At 35.3% G+C, this 16,894-nt stretch overlaps 1 protein-coding gene across 1 annotated transcript in view; it reads left to right on the forward strand.

Moving 5' to 3' along the window:
* Positions 1–16,894, forward strand: part of LOC136026664 (large ribosomal subunit protein mL44-like) — a 63,508-nt gene that overhangs the window by 27,312 nt on the left and 19,302 nt on the right. The window contains exon 5 of the mRNA XM_065703405.1: positions 12,302–12,605. Coding sequence (XP_065559477.1) covers positions 12,302–12,605 — 304 coding nt within the window. The remainder of the gene's footprint in view (positions 1–12,301; positions 12,606–16,894) is intronic.

Below are 16,894 nucleotides of genomic sequence, written 5' to 3' on the forward strand. Positions count from 1 at the left end.
TGCCGGTTTTTTTTCAGAAGTGATCATAACGACTCATTAGTCCTAGAATATCGGGAGAGGGCTCGTTATAACGAAAAATTAAATGTTCTAGTGCCCTTTTTATGTGACCCGAAAAATTGGAGGGTACCTAGACCCCCTGCCACGTTCATTTTCCCCAAAGTCACCGGAATGAAATTCTGAGATAGCCGTTTTAACCGGCGTAGTAAAAAAAACCTAATAACTATATCTTTGGGGACGACTAACCCACAGTCCCCAGGGGTGGGACTTCAAGTCACAAACTTTGACCAGTGTTTACATATGGTAATGGTTATTGGGAAGTGTACAGACGTTTTTACGGGGATCTGTTGGTTGGGGGGTTGAGGAGAGGATATTACGAGGGGGTATCCTTCCACGGAGGAATTTGTCAAGGGGGAAGAGATTTTTCATCTAGAGGGCACAGGATCTTCTAGCATTATTTAAAAAAAACACTTGAAAAAAAAATATGAAAATGTTTTTTCAACTGAAAGTAAGCAGCAACATTAAAACATAAAACGAACAGAAATAATTACGCACATGAGGGGTTCACCTCCTCTTAATGCTTCGCTCTTTACTCTAAAGTATTTTTAGTAATTTCAACTATTTATTCTACGGCATTTGCGATTCAGGGTTCATTCACCTTATATACATAATAAAACATACGAATATAGAACTTCGTCACGTAAGTTAATTGGTAAGTTATTTTTACTATTAAAAACGTTCGTAGAAAATTTAAAGTTCTAGTTGCTTTTTAAGTAACCAAAAACCTGGAGGGTAACAAGGCCTCCTTATCCGCTCCTTTTTTTTCTCAAAATCGTCCGATCAAAACTATGAGAAACCTATTTAGCCAAAAAAAAGTTAATATGTAAATTTTGTTTTAATTATTCTTGTGCGGAGAGCCAAAATCAAAACATGTATTAATTCAAAAACGTAATTTAAAAAAAAGTTTTTTGACTGAAAGTAAGGAGCGACATTAAAACTTAAAACGAACAGAAATTTCTCCGTATTTAAAGGGGGATGTTCCCTCCTCAACGCCCCGCTCTTTTTATTTACATCTTTTTACTGTTTAAAAAGTATAGTTGAGAGAGTCAAACTTTGGCGTTTTTACATGTCAAAAATACCGTGTTTGTATCTTCATCAGAAAAAAATTCTAATTTTTTAATCACATACTGGTATGACCAGTATGTGAAAAAAAAGAAAAAATAAATTAACATGCTAATATTACGCTAGCAAAGACGATAAGCAAAATTGTTTTTGTGTTAGTTCTACATTCACTTTTTTGAATTGATATTTGTATTTGTTTGTCCAATCGGAAGAATGCTGTTTTCAGAATAAAAAGTGAAAGCCTGCGTTACAGAAGACATTGTATTTAATCATTTTGTTTTTCGAATTTGAAAATTGCTTTATTTTTAGCGTTGAAAAACTTTTTATTGTCAGTGAAAGCCATGAAACTGCATTTTTTTTTCCTTTAATAGTTTATTTTTAGCTGTAAAGTCCTACCTCTAAAATCTATATATATAAAAATAAGTTGTCTGTCTGTCTGTGGATGGATCAGGTGACGTCACCTGAAAAAACTGGATCAGGTGACGTCAAAACTGAAAAAACTAAAAAAAGGCAAAAACTACAAAAAAAACTAAAAACTAATAAAAAAAATAAAAAAGCTAAAAAACTAAAAAAACTAAAAAAAGGCAAAAACTACAAAAAAAACTAAAAACTAATAAAAAAGCTAAAAAACTAAAAAAACTAAAAAAAGGCAAAAACTACAAAAAAAACTAAAAACTAATAAAAAAAAATAAAAAAGCTAAAAAACTAAAAAAATAAAAAAAACTAAAAACTAATAAAAAAAATAAAAAAAATAAAAAACTAAAAAAACTAAAAAAAGGTAAAAAACTAAAAAAACTAAAAACTAAAAAAAAACTAAAAAAAAAGGAAAAAACTGAAAAATAAGCTAAAATAAAGGTAAAAACCAATAAAAAACTAAAAAAAACTGAAAAAACTAAAAAAAGGCAAAAACTAAAAAAAAAAATTAAAAACTAATAAAAAAAGTAAAAAAGCTAAAAAACTAAAAAAACTAAAAAAAACTAAAAAAAGGTAAAAAACTAAAAAAAATAAAAAATAAAAAAAAAAACTAAAAAAAAGGAAATAACTGAAAAATAAGCTAAAATAAAGGTAAAAACCAATAAAAAACTAAAAAGAAAAAAAGGAAAAAACTAAAAAAAATTTTCATCTAAAAAACTAAAAAAAACTAAAAAAGGTAAAAACTAAAAGAACTAAAAAAGAAAAAATAAATGACGAAACTCAAAGAGAAAGCGACCAGGACAAAAGGAATGTTCGATTAGCAATCAACAAAGCACCGGGACACAGGGAGTATAAATGACGACCAGGACATAAGTAAAAAAAAAAAACTATCTATATATATAAAAATAAGTTGTCTGTGGATCTGTGGATCGTGGATCAGGTGACGTCACCTGAAAAAACTGGATCAGGTGACGTCAAAACTGAAAAAACTAAAAAAAGGCAAAAACTACAAAAAAAACTAAAAACTAATAAAAAAAATAAAAAAGCTAAAAAACTAAAAAAACTAAAAAAAGGCAAAAACTACAAAAAAAACTAAAAACTAATAAAAAAGCTAAAAAACTAAAAAAACTAAAAAAAAGGCAAAAACTACAAAAAAAACTAAAAACTAATAAAAAAAATAAAAAAGCTAAAAAACTAAAAAAACTAAAAAAACTAAAAAAAGGTAAAAACTAAAAAAACTAAAAACTAAAAAAAACTTAAAAAAAGGAAAAAACTGAAAAATAAGCTAAAATAAAGGTAAAAACCAATAAAAAACTAAAAAAAAACTGAAAAAACTAAAAAAAGGCAAGAACTACAAAAAAACTAAAAACTAATAAAAAAAGTAAAAAAGCTAAAAAACTAAAAAAACTAAAAAAAATAAAAAAAGGTAAAAAACTAAAAAAAATAAAAAATAAAAAAAAACTAAAAAAAAAAGGAAAAAACTAAAAAAAAATTTCATCTAAAAAACTAAAAAAAACTAAAAAAGGTAAAAACTAAAAGAACTAAAAAAGAAAAAAATAAATGACGACACTCAAAGAGAAAGCGACCAGGACAAAAGGAATGTTCGATTAGCAATCAACAAAGCACCGGGACACAGGGAGTATAAATGACGACCAGGACATAAGTAAAAAAAAAAATTAACAAAACTAAAAAGAAGGTAAAAACTACAAAAAAACTAAAAAGAAAAAAAAACTAAAAACTAATAAAAAAACTAAAAAATCTAAAAATGTCCCCGACGACCGGGACACAGGGAATATAAATGACGACCGGGACACAGGGACACAACTACAACGGGGACACCGGGGGAAACAGGGGGATATAAATGACGACCGGGACAAAAAAACTAAAAAGAAAAAAAAAAACTAAAAACTAATAAAAAAACTAAAAAATCTAAAAATCTAAATAAGCTAAAAAAGAAAAAAAAAGGAAAAAAATAAAGGAGAAAAACAAAACTAAAAAACGAATGTATATACAGACCGGGACACCGGGATACAAATGACGACCGGGACACAGGGAATATAAATGACGACCGGGACACAGGGACACAACTACAACGGGGACACCGGGGGAAACAGGGGGATGTAAATGACGACCGGGACACCGGGACAGGGAATGGTCGATTAGCAATCACCATCAACAAAGCTCAAGGGCAATCATTAGAATCATGAGGTATAGATCTGAATACAGATTGTTTTCCCATGGACCATTATATGTTGCATGTTCAAGAGTCAGTAAACCTGACAATCTATTTATATGCAAAGACAATGGGACAGCAAAGAATGTTGTATATTCGCAAGTTTTACGTAGTTAAAACCATATATATATATATATATATATATATATATATATATATATATATATATATATATATATATATATATATATATATATATATATATATATATATATATATATATATATATATATATATATATATATATATATATATATATATATATATATCTATCTATCTATCTATATTCACAGGTGGGACATAGGGACACAACTACAATGGCGCGTAACTATTATGGCGCGTAACGACTTACGCGCGCGGGGGGGCTTGGGGGGGGCGCGAAGCGCCCCCACCAACTAGGTGTTGGGGTGGCGCGAAGCGCCACCCCAACAGCTAGTAATCTATAAAAGATAGAAAGGCACATTTTCAAAAATTGATTCTCTACGGTGGGGGAGGAGGAAGCTCACTAAGCAGTATTGTTGTATCCAAATGAAAATACCTAAGACTGGGAATTGACATAATAAACGGGGAACTTTAGCAGTTCAAGGTTAAGGAGGGTGGTACATCTGTTGATCAAATGATGATTAAATGAGAAATGCATTCCTGGATCTATTGAATTGGAATGATTCAATCTTTTAACATTAAGTTACAGTAAAATTTATTACATCAAATACATTTTTTCTGAAGATTTCACGTCGGCTGTAACTGAACTTATTTATAATTACCCAATTTTTTTTTATTTTGTTTGAAAATGTTTCTTTGATTTCTAAGGATCAAGGTTTAAAGCAAATTTTCAAGGAAACAATCGAAATTAAAAAAAAATATATTCAAGAATAAGTCCATAAACAGAGATACAGGTGAATTTGGATTGAATTCAATTTATGATAATTTACCGAGATCAAATAAAGTAAATCTCATCTCACCTAAGAGCTATGACCTCTGTCCACCTGATATGTCAGATAAATCTAATGAACCGGAACAGAAAAGGTCAAAGAGATTTGCTTCCGCTGTTGCACTGAAAAAAATAAGAGCAATAAACTATATGTAATTAGTTTATTAGGTATAAATTTTGTTTGTTTTTATTGATGTCTTTTAGTTTTACTACTGATGATGAACACTGTACATGTGCTCGAAATATCCAGTTAAAATTTTTACATCTGTTCACTATCGATTAAAAGGTTTCATCCCTATTTTGAACTGTTATACTTTCATCATGGAAAGGCAGTGTGGTCTTCGAAGTTATTTACACTGTTATCGCCAAGAACCTCAGTATACTTTCCGACAGAATAAATAGCTACAGAGTGGCTCAATTCCTGAGTGTTAGGGGAGGGGATGTTTTATCGATTTTTTAAAATAAAGTGAAAAAGAAGCTGAATACTTCTAACGATTATACTTAAAACATAGGTTATGTACATTATTACAAGGTATTTTCCAAATACTATGGGGCATTGCCTCTCTTGACGTCAATTGACGTCACCATCACCACATCCATGATTGCTTTCGGTTCTTGACTGTTATTGAGTCTATACACTTTTGAATTTTCGTTTTTAATTTATTCATCCATTCGGTTATCAATATTAATCAATCAATAAATCTTAATAAATCAATAAATTAATAAATCATATTAAAATTACTTAATAAATTAATCAATATTAATCAATAAATCAATAAATTTATTAATTTATTCATCAATGAAATTTCATAAAAATTTCATTTTTAATTTTAGCCATCCATTCGGAAGAGTGTCATTTCCTAAGTTAAAAGTGAAAGCATATAACTGGGGTTAGATAATTTATTCTGTCTTGTCAACTTTTGTCATCTGTTAGTTTTGTTTGTCATCTTCCCAAATTGCCATTCTAGCGCTGAAACGCTAGTGAAAGCAATGAATCTTCATTTTTCTACCTTGTATTTCTACTTTTCCGGATTATTACAATATTAAATAAGTAATATAATTGCCTTGTCATTGAAAATCATAATTCTTACTACGGGATGTCGAACTGTCACTGATAATGCACGTTTTGACTGTCAAGGTCACAGTTTGTAATTTCAGGTTACCAATCTGATTGTTTGATCTTTGTTCACCCTGAGCATGTTGTTGGTGGGTTATTTTTCATAAGTTTTACACGGGACGACGATTTTACCAATATCCGATAAGTGAGGTTACTTAATCACATTTTTGAAATTGGCTTTGCATTTTTTGAGATTGAAAAACATACAGAAAATATTGCGAAAATTGGAAAGTTTGCCGGCACTTTTGTCTTATAGCCACCACACTGAAGATCTTGCATCGCGAACATGAGACAATGACCGGTTTTCATGGTCTTTATACCAGTCAGTATTAGCTTCGGCTCGTTGAGAAACTACGTTTTAGCTATATTTTAATTCAATATTTAGTTGGTATTTCGGTTGGGTTTTGGTTAGTTTAGGTTACGTATTTAATATAATGCGGTCTGGGCGGCCCCCCTTCCATAATTCTTTGTTGTATTTTCCATAGTCTTATTGATAAAATATTTTGTTTTATTTCAATAGCATTAACCAAATTTCACTTCTCGACAGAACTTGCTTGTGGTGGCTATAAGGCACAATTACCAATTTGCCTTTTTATTAAAGCAAGTTTAGAATGTTCTCTAAGAAAAACATAAACACAACTCTTTTTTGAGGCTGAACTTCAACCTCATATTTTTGGTTGATCTGAGGATTCTTGTTTTATCTTGTTTAAAAGTTTAGACTGTTTTTTAAGAACAAGAGCTAAGAGCTCACATGGCACTTGTGACGAGGTCGGAAGAGCCAAGAGCTCATATGGTATGAGCTCTAGTATAATTCTAAGAATCAATAGATTGTTTTAAAAGGAAAATCAGAGGCTTAGTAACGGTCAGAATTTAAAATATAAGCTCTGAGACACTTTGTCCTTCTAAATATCAAAATTCATTAAGCTCCGATCACCCATTCATACGTTAAAATACCTCATTTTTTCTAATTTTTCCTCTCCCTTCAGCTCCCCTGATGGTCCAATCGAGGAAAACGACTTTATCAAGTCAATTTGTGCAGGTCCCTCACACGCCTACCAATTTTCATCGTCCTAGCACGTCCAGAAGCACCGAACTCATCAAAGCAATGGACCCCCTAACTCCCCCAAAGAGAGCTGATCCAGTCCGGTCACGTCAGTCATGTATCTATGACATTTTCTTAATCTGGTTGGGATTTAAAATAAGAGATCTGAGACACAGAGTCCTTCTAAATATCAAATTTTACCAAGATCTGGTCACCCGTTCGTAAGTTAAAAATACCTCAGTTTTTCTAATTTTTCCCAATTAACACTCCCCCAAAGGGAGCGGATTCAGTCCAGTTATATCATTCATGTCTTTAGGACTTGTGCTTATTCTTCCTACCAAGTTTTATCTCGATATCTCCACTCTAAGTGTTTTCCAAGATTTCCCGTTTCCCCTTCCAACTCCCCCTAATATCACTGGATACGGTTGGGATTTAAATAGGAGCTCTGAGACACGAGGTCTTTCTAAATATCAGATTTCATTCAGATCTGATCACACATTCTTAAATTAAAAATACCTCTTTTTTCAATTGTTCAATTCCCTCGAGCCTCCCAGATGGTCGAATCTGGGAAACAACTGTTATCAAGTCAGTTTGTGCAGGGACCTGGCACGCCTACCAGTTTTCATCGTCCTAGCACGTCCAGAAGCACCGAATTCGCAACGCACTGGAACCCCCCCCCTCCCTCAAAGAGAGCGGATATGGTCGAGTTATTTCAATAACGTATCTAGAACATATGCTTATTCTTTCCATCAAGTTTCATTTCGATATCTCCACTCTAAGTGGTTTCTAAGATTTCTGTTTCCTCCCTCCACCCCTCTATATCCCTGGATGCGATTCAAATTAAAAATGGAACATTTAAGGAATAAGTCTTTCTATATATCGAGTTTCATTAAGTTCCGATCACCCATTCTTAAGATAAAGATACCTCAATTTTCACGTTTTCCAAGATTTTCGGTTTCCCACTTCAACTCTCGCCAATATCACCAGTTCAGATCGGGATTTTAAATAAGAGCTCTGAAGCAAAAGACCCTTCGAGATATCAAAGTTCATTAAGATCTGATCACCTGTTCCTAAGTTAAAAATACCTCATTTTTTCTATTTTTCTGAATTACCCCCTCCCAACTCTCCCTAAGAGAGCCAATCTGGTCTAGCTATTTCAATCACTTATCTAAGACTTGTTCTTATTTTCCCGTCAAGTTTCATCCTGATCCCTCCACTCCAAGCGTTTTCCAAGATTTCAGGTTTCCCCCTTCAACTCCTCCCAATGTCACCGGATCCGGTCAGGATTTAAAATAAGAGCTCTGAGACATGATGTCCTTATAAATATCAAATTTCATTAAGATCCTATCACCCATTCGTAAGTAAAAATACCTTATTTTTCTAGTTTTTCCGAATTAACTGTCCCCCACTCCCCTCCCCAGGTGGTTGAATCGGGGAAATGACCATTCTAATTTAATCTGGTTTGTTCCCTGATACGCCTGCCAAATTTCATCGTCCTAGCTTATCTGGAAGTGCCGAAACTACCAAAACCGGAACAGACAGACAGACAAATCGACAGACCGACAGAAACTGAATCCAATAATATAAGCGTCCTGTGCTTTTATGCGTAGTACAGCGTGAAGTGGCATGTTTCGTAGGGAGTAAAAAAAAATTGAGATATTCTACAGGAGAGCGAAACGCTAAAAAATAAAACAATAATAATAATAATAAATACTCCTTACGGGTAAAATGAGTATCATTATTATCAGTTGTTAATACCAGGGATGTATTGTAGGCATTTAAGGTATGATAAAAGCGATCTTGATACCAAGAGCTCCATTTCTTAAGTATTTCTAGATTGCTAAAACTTATTTTGCAAACTTAACTTGTGAGACAAATTTGATAGAAGAGCACGGTTGGATTAGTTAATGGAACTGGTTTCTATTTGATTAAGTTGCAAGTCTGAGTTTGACAAAAATGTTAGATAACGCCTATTGAATTACCGTCCCCGGGTTGTGGGTAAGTATTTAATTCTTTTTATGGCACTTGGTATTAACCAAGTGACATATAGCGATCGCAAATTCTGTCGGTCTTTCTGTCTGTCGGTCTGTCTCTCTGTCCCGGTTTTGCTACTTCAGGCACTTCCAGGCAAGCTAGGACGATGAAACTTGGCATGTGTATCAGAGACCGGACCAAATTAAATTAGAAATAGTCGTTTTCTCTTTTTGGCTATCTGGGGTGGGGGGGGTGGGGCCGGTTAATTCGGAAAAAACAGAAAAAAAGAAGTATTTTTAACTTACGAACGGGTGACGGGATCTTAATGAAACTTGATGTTTGGAAGGATATCGTGTCTGAGAGCTCTTGTTTTCAATCCCGACCACATCCGGTGACATTGGGGGGAGTTGGAGGGGGAACCTAAAATCTTGGAAAACGCTTAGAGTGGAGGGACGGGGATGAAACTTGGTGGGGAAAATAAGCAAAGGTCCTAGATACGTTATTGACATAACCGGAACGGATCTGCTCTGTTTGGGGGAGTTGGGGGAGGGTGTGTTAATTCTGAGAAATTAGAAAAAATTAGGTATTTATAACTTACGAAGGAGTGATCGAATCTTAATGAAATTTGAAGTTTGGAAGGATATCGTGTCTCAGAGCTCTTATTTTAAATTCCGACTGGATTCGGTGACAGGAATTGAGGGGGGGGGGCTAAAATCTTGGAAAACGCTTAGAGTGGAGGGATCGGGATGAAACTTGGTAGGAAAAATAAGCACAAGTCCTAGATACGTGATTGACCTAACTGGAACGGATCCGCTCTATTTGGGGGAATGGGGGGGGGGGTCAATTCTGAACAAATTAGAAAAATGGGGTATTTTTAACTTACGAAGGAGTGATCGAATCTTACGGAAATATGAAGTTTTGAAGGATATCATGTCTCAGAGCTCTTATTTTAAATTCCGCTTGGATCCGGTGACATTGGGGGAATTGAATGGAGGACCTAAAATCTTGTAAAACGCTTAGAGTGGAGGGTTCGGAATGAAACTTGGTGGGAAAAATAAGCACAAGTCCTAGATACGTGATTGACATAACCGGGATGGATCCGCTCTTTTTGGAGGAGTGGAGGGGGAAGGTTAATTCTGAAAATTTTGGAAAATGAGGTATTTTTGACTTACGAAGGAGTGATCGTATCTTAATGAAATTTGATGTTTGGAAGGATATAACGTCTCAGAGCTCTTATATTAAATTTCAACCTTATCCGGTGAAGGGGATGTTTTGGGGGGCGGAACCTAAACTCTTGGAAAATGCTTAGACTGGAGGGATCGGGATGAAACTTGGTGGAAAAATAAGCACAATTACTAGATATGGGATAGACATAACCGGAACGGATCTGCTCTCTTTGCGGGAGTTGGGGGGGATTAATTCTAAAAAATTAGAAAAAATGAGGTATTTTTAACTTGCGAAAGAGTGATCGTATCTTAATGAAATTCCATATTTAGAAGGACCCCGAAACCCAGATCTCTTATTTTTATCCCGACCAGGTCCAGTGTCATTAGGGGGGGGGGGCCGAAAATCTTGGAAAACGCTTCAAGCGGAGAGATCAGGATGAAACTTGATGGAAAGAATAAACACAAGTCCAAGATAGGTGACTGACATAACTGGACTGGATCCGCTATCTTTGGTGGAGTCGGGGGGCAGGGGGCTATTCGGAAAAATTAGAAAAAATGAGGTATTTGTAACTTACGAATGGGTGATCAGATCTTAATGAAATTTGATATCTAGAAGGATCTTATGCTTTAAAACTCTCATTTTAAATCCCGACCAGATCCGGTGACATTGCCGGAATTCTTGAAATACGTGAAATCGAGGTATCTTACGAATGGGTGATCAGATCTCAGTGAAACTTGATATATAGAAGAATCTTATGTCTCAGATGCCCCATTTTCAATTTGATCCGGGGACATGGAGTGTTGGAGGGTGGAAACAGAAATCTTGAAAACCGGAAATCTGGGAAAACGCTTAGAGTGGATATATAGGGATGAAACTTAATGGGAAGAATAAGCACAAGTTATAGATACGAGATTGAGATAATTGTTACCGATTCATTCTCTTTGGGGGACCTGTGGGTTGTTAGTTTGGAAAAGTTCGAAAAATTGAGGTATTTTTAACTTAAGAACGGGTGACCGGATCTTAATGAAATTTGATATTTAGAAGGAACTCTTATCTCAAAGATCTTGTTTCAAATCCCGACCAGATCTGTTGACATTGGGGGGAGCTGGAGGGGCAAATCAGAAATCTTGGAAAATGCTTATAAATGTCGTAGATACGTGACTGATGTAACCGGACTGGATCCGCTCTCTTTGGGGGAGTTAGATGGTGGGGTTCAGTGCTTTGGCGAGTTTGGTGCTTCTGGACGTGCTAGGACGATGAAAATTGGTAGGCGTGTCAGGGAGCTGCACAAATTGACTTGATAAAGTCGTTTTCCCCGATTCGAACATCTGGGGGGCTGAAGGGTGAGGGAAAATTAAAAAATTGAGGTATTTTTAACTTGCGAGTGGGTGATCGGATCTTAGTGAATTTTGATATTTAGAAGGACCTCGTCACTCAGAGCTCTTATTTTAAATCCCGACCGGCATTAGCCTCTGATTTTCTTTTTAAAGCAACCTATTGATTCTTAGAATTTTGCTAGAGCTCATACCATATGAGCTCTTGGCTCTTCCGACCTCGTCACAATTGCCATATGAGCTCTTAGCTCTTGTTTTATGAATATTTTGCGCAGTGCGTAGTCTTCTTTTTTTAATTGGATTTTACCCTTATAATGGAGTAAGAATAGCTTAGATTTCGAATGAACAGAATGTGAGAAATTTCTCGGTTGTATGAAAACGTCAGAAAGCTTTAAATATTACTGAAACTAGACACAAATACAGAAGGACTGTTGTTTTTGTGACCCTTCCCCTCACCCAATTCTGTAAATTCTGATTCTTTTTAGAGTTTATTTTACTTTTTATGGACTGCATATTTTATCCCCCTCCCCCACACACTACAAACAAGTTCTTGCTTACGTGCCTAATTGAGAAGAGGTTTCTAAAACTATCTCCCGACACTACGCATCTGAGATAAGCTTGAAGCAAATAGAACTGTCACTGGCAAATGTAAGTGACTTTCTGGAAGGTTACGGGGCAGTTGCTCTGGGTGCCGTAGATTGGAGGTGCCGCGGCTTGGGAATCGCCCACTTTGATGCAATTTTTCACTTTGATTTTACTTTACTTTGCCTATATTTGAGTCTGAAGGTGGTGTTGTAATTAATGTTGCCTCTGGTACCACCAACCCTAGGAACGGCTCTGGTTGGGCAATACACTTGCTTCTTGTCCCTGTAGGAAAGACCCCCTATGTGCCACCATTTGACACCCTGTGTGCCACCAAGGGCTGTGGAGTTTCTTTATGATCTATTCTTATTATTATTTAATGTTTCAGGAATATCCCCCCAGCGAGGAGCTACTGGCAAACACTTTCAAAGCTATTGTATTTGCCTTAGAAGAATCCAGTGGGATAGAAAAAGCCCGACAATTCGTGGTTGATCTCCTAATCGTACAAATTGCTCATAAGGATATATATGAAATATGGAATCCGAAGAATCCAATGGGGATTGTTTGCGAGGAATTGGAATCTCAGAAGAGAGCCTTACCTGAGTCAAGACTGATGAGACAAACTGGAGGAAACACAATATTAGGTGTATTTCAAGTTGGGCTTTATTCAGATAGAAAACTGATTGGACAAGGTAGTAATTTCTTTTATTACTTAACGTCTTAAATTAGAGGGTTGCATATAGGGACGTAATTTGCTATGGGGTGGTGGCAATTGCCCCCAGGCCACTGTTCAAGGTCCTTTTCATGGGCCAAATGTGATCCAAGGATGAACATCTCTTTCATATGCAATTTTTCTGTGGACATTACTGTAGCTATCAGTGGCAACAGAGCCCAATTTTGAGATAGCTATCTCACTGATTATGATCAAAAGGTCTGAAAACTGGGGTATAAGATCCGCGCTAATTGCTTCCACCACCAGTGTACTAGAATAACAACTCATACTGGCGCAAAGAAGCCTGAGGTTCATCTTCTAATACCCTTCTCCCAAATTGAAAATACCCTACTTGTTAATAAACCCCAGCTATTTTCAGAAATTGTATTTATTTTATTCCATTGTTTTCTGTTCTTAAATTTTATTCCGTAATTGCCTGTATTCACCCATTTACATAGGATGTCTTTTTCATTTGGCGCGGGGAGGGGGGAGGACAAAAAAATTGGGGTACACAATGATAAATATTATATTACAATGAGAATTGCGCTGACATTCACGTAAATTTATTGTTTAGCTAGGTCTGGTTCCTGAACCCTCCTCCCCTGCTTAAACCCCTGCTTATAGGTTATAATTGATTGCTAAAAACATCTTTTGTTGTTAATTAATTTAATTAAATTTTTCCACAAAACAAGTTTTTCAAAGAAAAGTAAAGAGCTTAATCAAACCAAAAATGAGCAGAAATAAAGTCAAATAATCTTCCATGCATAACACTACCACAAGTTAACATAAATAAATAAATAAAAGCCAAAACGAACAGAAATTACAATAAATAACCAAGCCAAACTCAAAACAAGCAGAATTAACATTAGTAGGTCTGACAACCCTGATGTCACCTGTTTTCAGTAAAGTGCAAATTATGCTCTGGTCTTGATCAAGTATTATATTGAAAAAGTATTTATTTTTTATATCTTTCCGTTTTTTTCGATAAGAATTCATTGTGTGGCTTGCTATTTTTATGTTGGAGAACTTTTTTCACCAATGTTTGATCCTGACACAAATAGTGTTTTTTATTTAATTTATGTCTTCTCAAGTTAACCTAAAAAACAAAACATCATTCCCAACAAATTTTAGCTCTGCTCTTTGCCAACCTGTATGCACTTCCACTTTTTTGATTTATTTAAACTGTAAGAGTAGAATTAGTAATAGTATTGGCCCCGAAAGTTTCAACTTAATACCCCCAGTCGTTCTCGATATATTGCTGATGCGTCTTATTGGCAACCATACATGCCTTTTGATTTAGTTTCAAAGCATAATGGGCAAAATTAGATAATTGGGAGGGGGGGTTGATATACCCAATATCCCTAGAGATGTAGCTACTGGACCGTTCTACTATGCTGAACAAAATGAATGTCTCAAAATTTTGATTGTTTTTGTTTGAAAAATGAATGAGCTTCGAAGGAGGGCGACTTGCCCTCCAATCTCTTTTGACTCTTAAAAAGGGCACTAGAACTTTTCGATGTATTTTGACATCCGCCTACGTACTCCTTGAAAGCTGCACCTTAATACTCTTGTTTTGCGTAGTCTCAATAGTAATAGTAACATTAGTAGCAGGATGAATCTATCCCCTTTGATTTCTTAAAAATCCCCTACAACACACGCTGAAGGTTTAAACTTGATACCATCAACTGACGCATTTCTGATTCGTCCTTTTGACAATCATTGTCAAAAGGTCTGATTCGTCAATTGTCATTGTCAATTGTCTGATTCGTCCTTTTGACAAATCATTGTCACACTATGCCCATATGGGCATAGTGTGTTTTGATTTAGTTCCATACAGTTTCAATATTTCCAAAATTTGTCGCCTTAATACTCTTATTTTTAGTAGCAGCAGTAGCAGTTGTAGCAGTAGAATCAATAGTAGTAGCCTTAATTTAGTGACAGTAGTGGTAGTAGAAGTAATAATAATAGTCAGTTGTAAGTAGCATTATGATTCAAATATTTTCTTTTGTTTGGTTCAGCATCCCCCATACCAATCCCTGTTAGTTTCAACTTCACATACCAATCTGTTCCCAAGATATTGCTGTTGCGCCCTTTTGACAATCTACATACAGACAGCGTGTTATGATTAAGTTGACCTGCCCTTCTCAAAACTCCTTGAAAATTTCACCTTCATACCCTTAGGCGTAGTTAGTAGGCACAGTAGTAGTATTGGTATTACTAGTAGTAGCATTAATAATAGTACTAGTAGTACAAGTAACAGCAGTAGTATTAGCGTATTGCTTTCACAAATAGTTGCAATAGAAGTAGTAGTTGAAGTAATAGTAGCAGCAGTACATTTAGCAGTGATAGTAGTATTACTAGTAGCGTGCACACATATCCTTTTGGTCAGATTATCTTCTCCTTTTAGCATTCTCTGAAAGTTCCAACTTAATACCCAAATGAATTCTTGAGATTCGTTCTTTGACGATGTACACGGACATAGCGTCTTTTGGTTTAGTTCAAATTTCCCTTAATATTATAAATGGACTAGTTTAGCAGCAGTAGTGGTAGTGGCGGTAGTGTGCAAATATTTCCTTTATCATTATTTCCCCTATCATTTCCTGAAAATTCCAAATTAATATACCCATTTAATATATACCATTTAATAATATATAATTTGATATACTCATTTCTGAGTTATGCTCGTTTGACAATCCGTATACACTCCGTATCCAATTCACGTATCCAATCAGACAATCCGTATACAATTTTTTTATATTTAGTTCAACATTCCCCTCGTCATTCTCTGAATAGCTCACCCGAATGCTCTTTTTCCTTTTTAGACAGTTAAGTTCAAACATGCATGCATTTCTCAATAACATATAATATATGTCAACAATGAACGAATTGCCTAACTTAAAGCCCTTGCCCTGAGGACTGTATTGAATTGACATCCCCAAAGACATAGTTACTGTACGTTCTAACAATGCTGGACAGAATAGTTCTCTTAAAATTTTAATCAAATGTGTTTTTGGGAATGATATACTTGTGGGGGAAGGGCTGGTTGCCCTCCATTCACTTTTGACTCTTAAAAAGGGAAATACAACTTCTGGCTGAGCCCCCATTCAATCCAAAGTTTATACGTCTGTCCATTTCTTAAAAACCTTATATGCCCCTTTATATACCGTTCAAACGTTGCCCCTGGGGGGTTGTCTCTAAAATGAAGGCATTGTTTGGACTATTGTGAACAAAATGGCTACATCAAAATTTCGATCGGATGCGTTTGCGGAAAAGAGGGTTTCAGGGAGGGGGTGCTAGTTCCTTGCATAACTTTTTAATCTTAAGAGGGAAATAGAACTTAAAATTTTCTCTTAAATAAGCCTTCTCTAAAGTTCACACAACTTCTCCTTCCATAAAAACCTTGTATGCCCCTGGGGCATAACATACAACCCTTCCCCCAGACTCTGAGTGTTGTGTCAACCCCAAAGATCTTATTATCTGATCTTTGGAATGTTTTTTTTTAACAAATCTCCTTCGGTGAAATAATCTAACATAAAGTAAACCTTTTCCCGTCAAATTCCCTCCTGACAGTTCCATCCTCGCTGAGAATCCCCCTCCCTGTAAAATTGCTTGCGGATGATTCAGCCTGAAAAATTCTCCTTAGCATTCTTTCTTTTAAATAATACTTCAATCTCTAATCGGTTTTTCGATCACTCCAGAAATGCCCCCTTCCGTTGATTTAATTCCCATAAATCAAAACACACGGAAGATAGCCCCCAGATAATTCTGTCGGAGTATCTCCACTTAAAAAACTGGCAGAAACCGTAATACTTTCGCGCAGGCACTGATGTTTTCAACAATTTAGTATATCAAACAGTTCGTGGTAACGAACTGTAGTAAGGAGCGACCCGGCTCAATAGTAAACAAAACTCTAAATAACGGAATTTTGATGCTAAAATATACATCAAAAGAATCGGATTTTCATGCTGATTTTAAATATATAAGTTTCATTAAATTTGGTCTTTGTCATCAAAAGTTACGACCCTGAGAAAATTTGTCTTATTTTAAAAAATAGGGGAAAACACCCCCTAAAAGTCACAGAATCTTAACGAAAACTACACCAGCTCCTATCTACAAAAATGTGGAATTTCGTATTTTTTGCCAGAAGACAAATCACGGGTGCGTGTTTATTTGTTTTGTTTTTTTTTCTTTTCCCCAGGGGTCATCGTATCGACCAAGTGGTCCTAGAATGTTGCAAGAGGGCTCATTCTAACGGAAATAAAAAGTTCT

The sequence above is a fragment of the Artemia franciscana genome, chromosome 4 (genome assembly GCF_032884065.1).
Source record: "Artemia franciscana chromosome 4, ASM3288406v1, whole genome shotgun sequence".
Lineage (NCBI taxonomy): Eukaryota > Metazoa > Arthropoda > Branchiopoda > Anostraca > Artemiidae > Artemia > Artemia franciscana.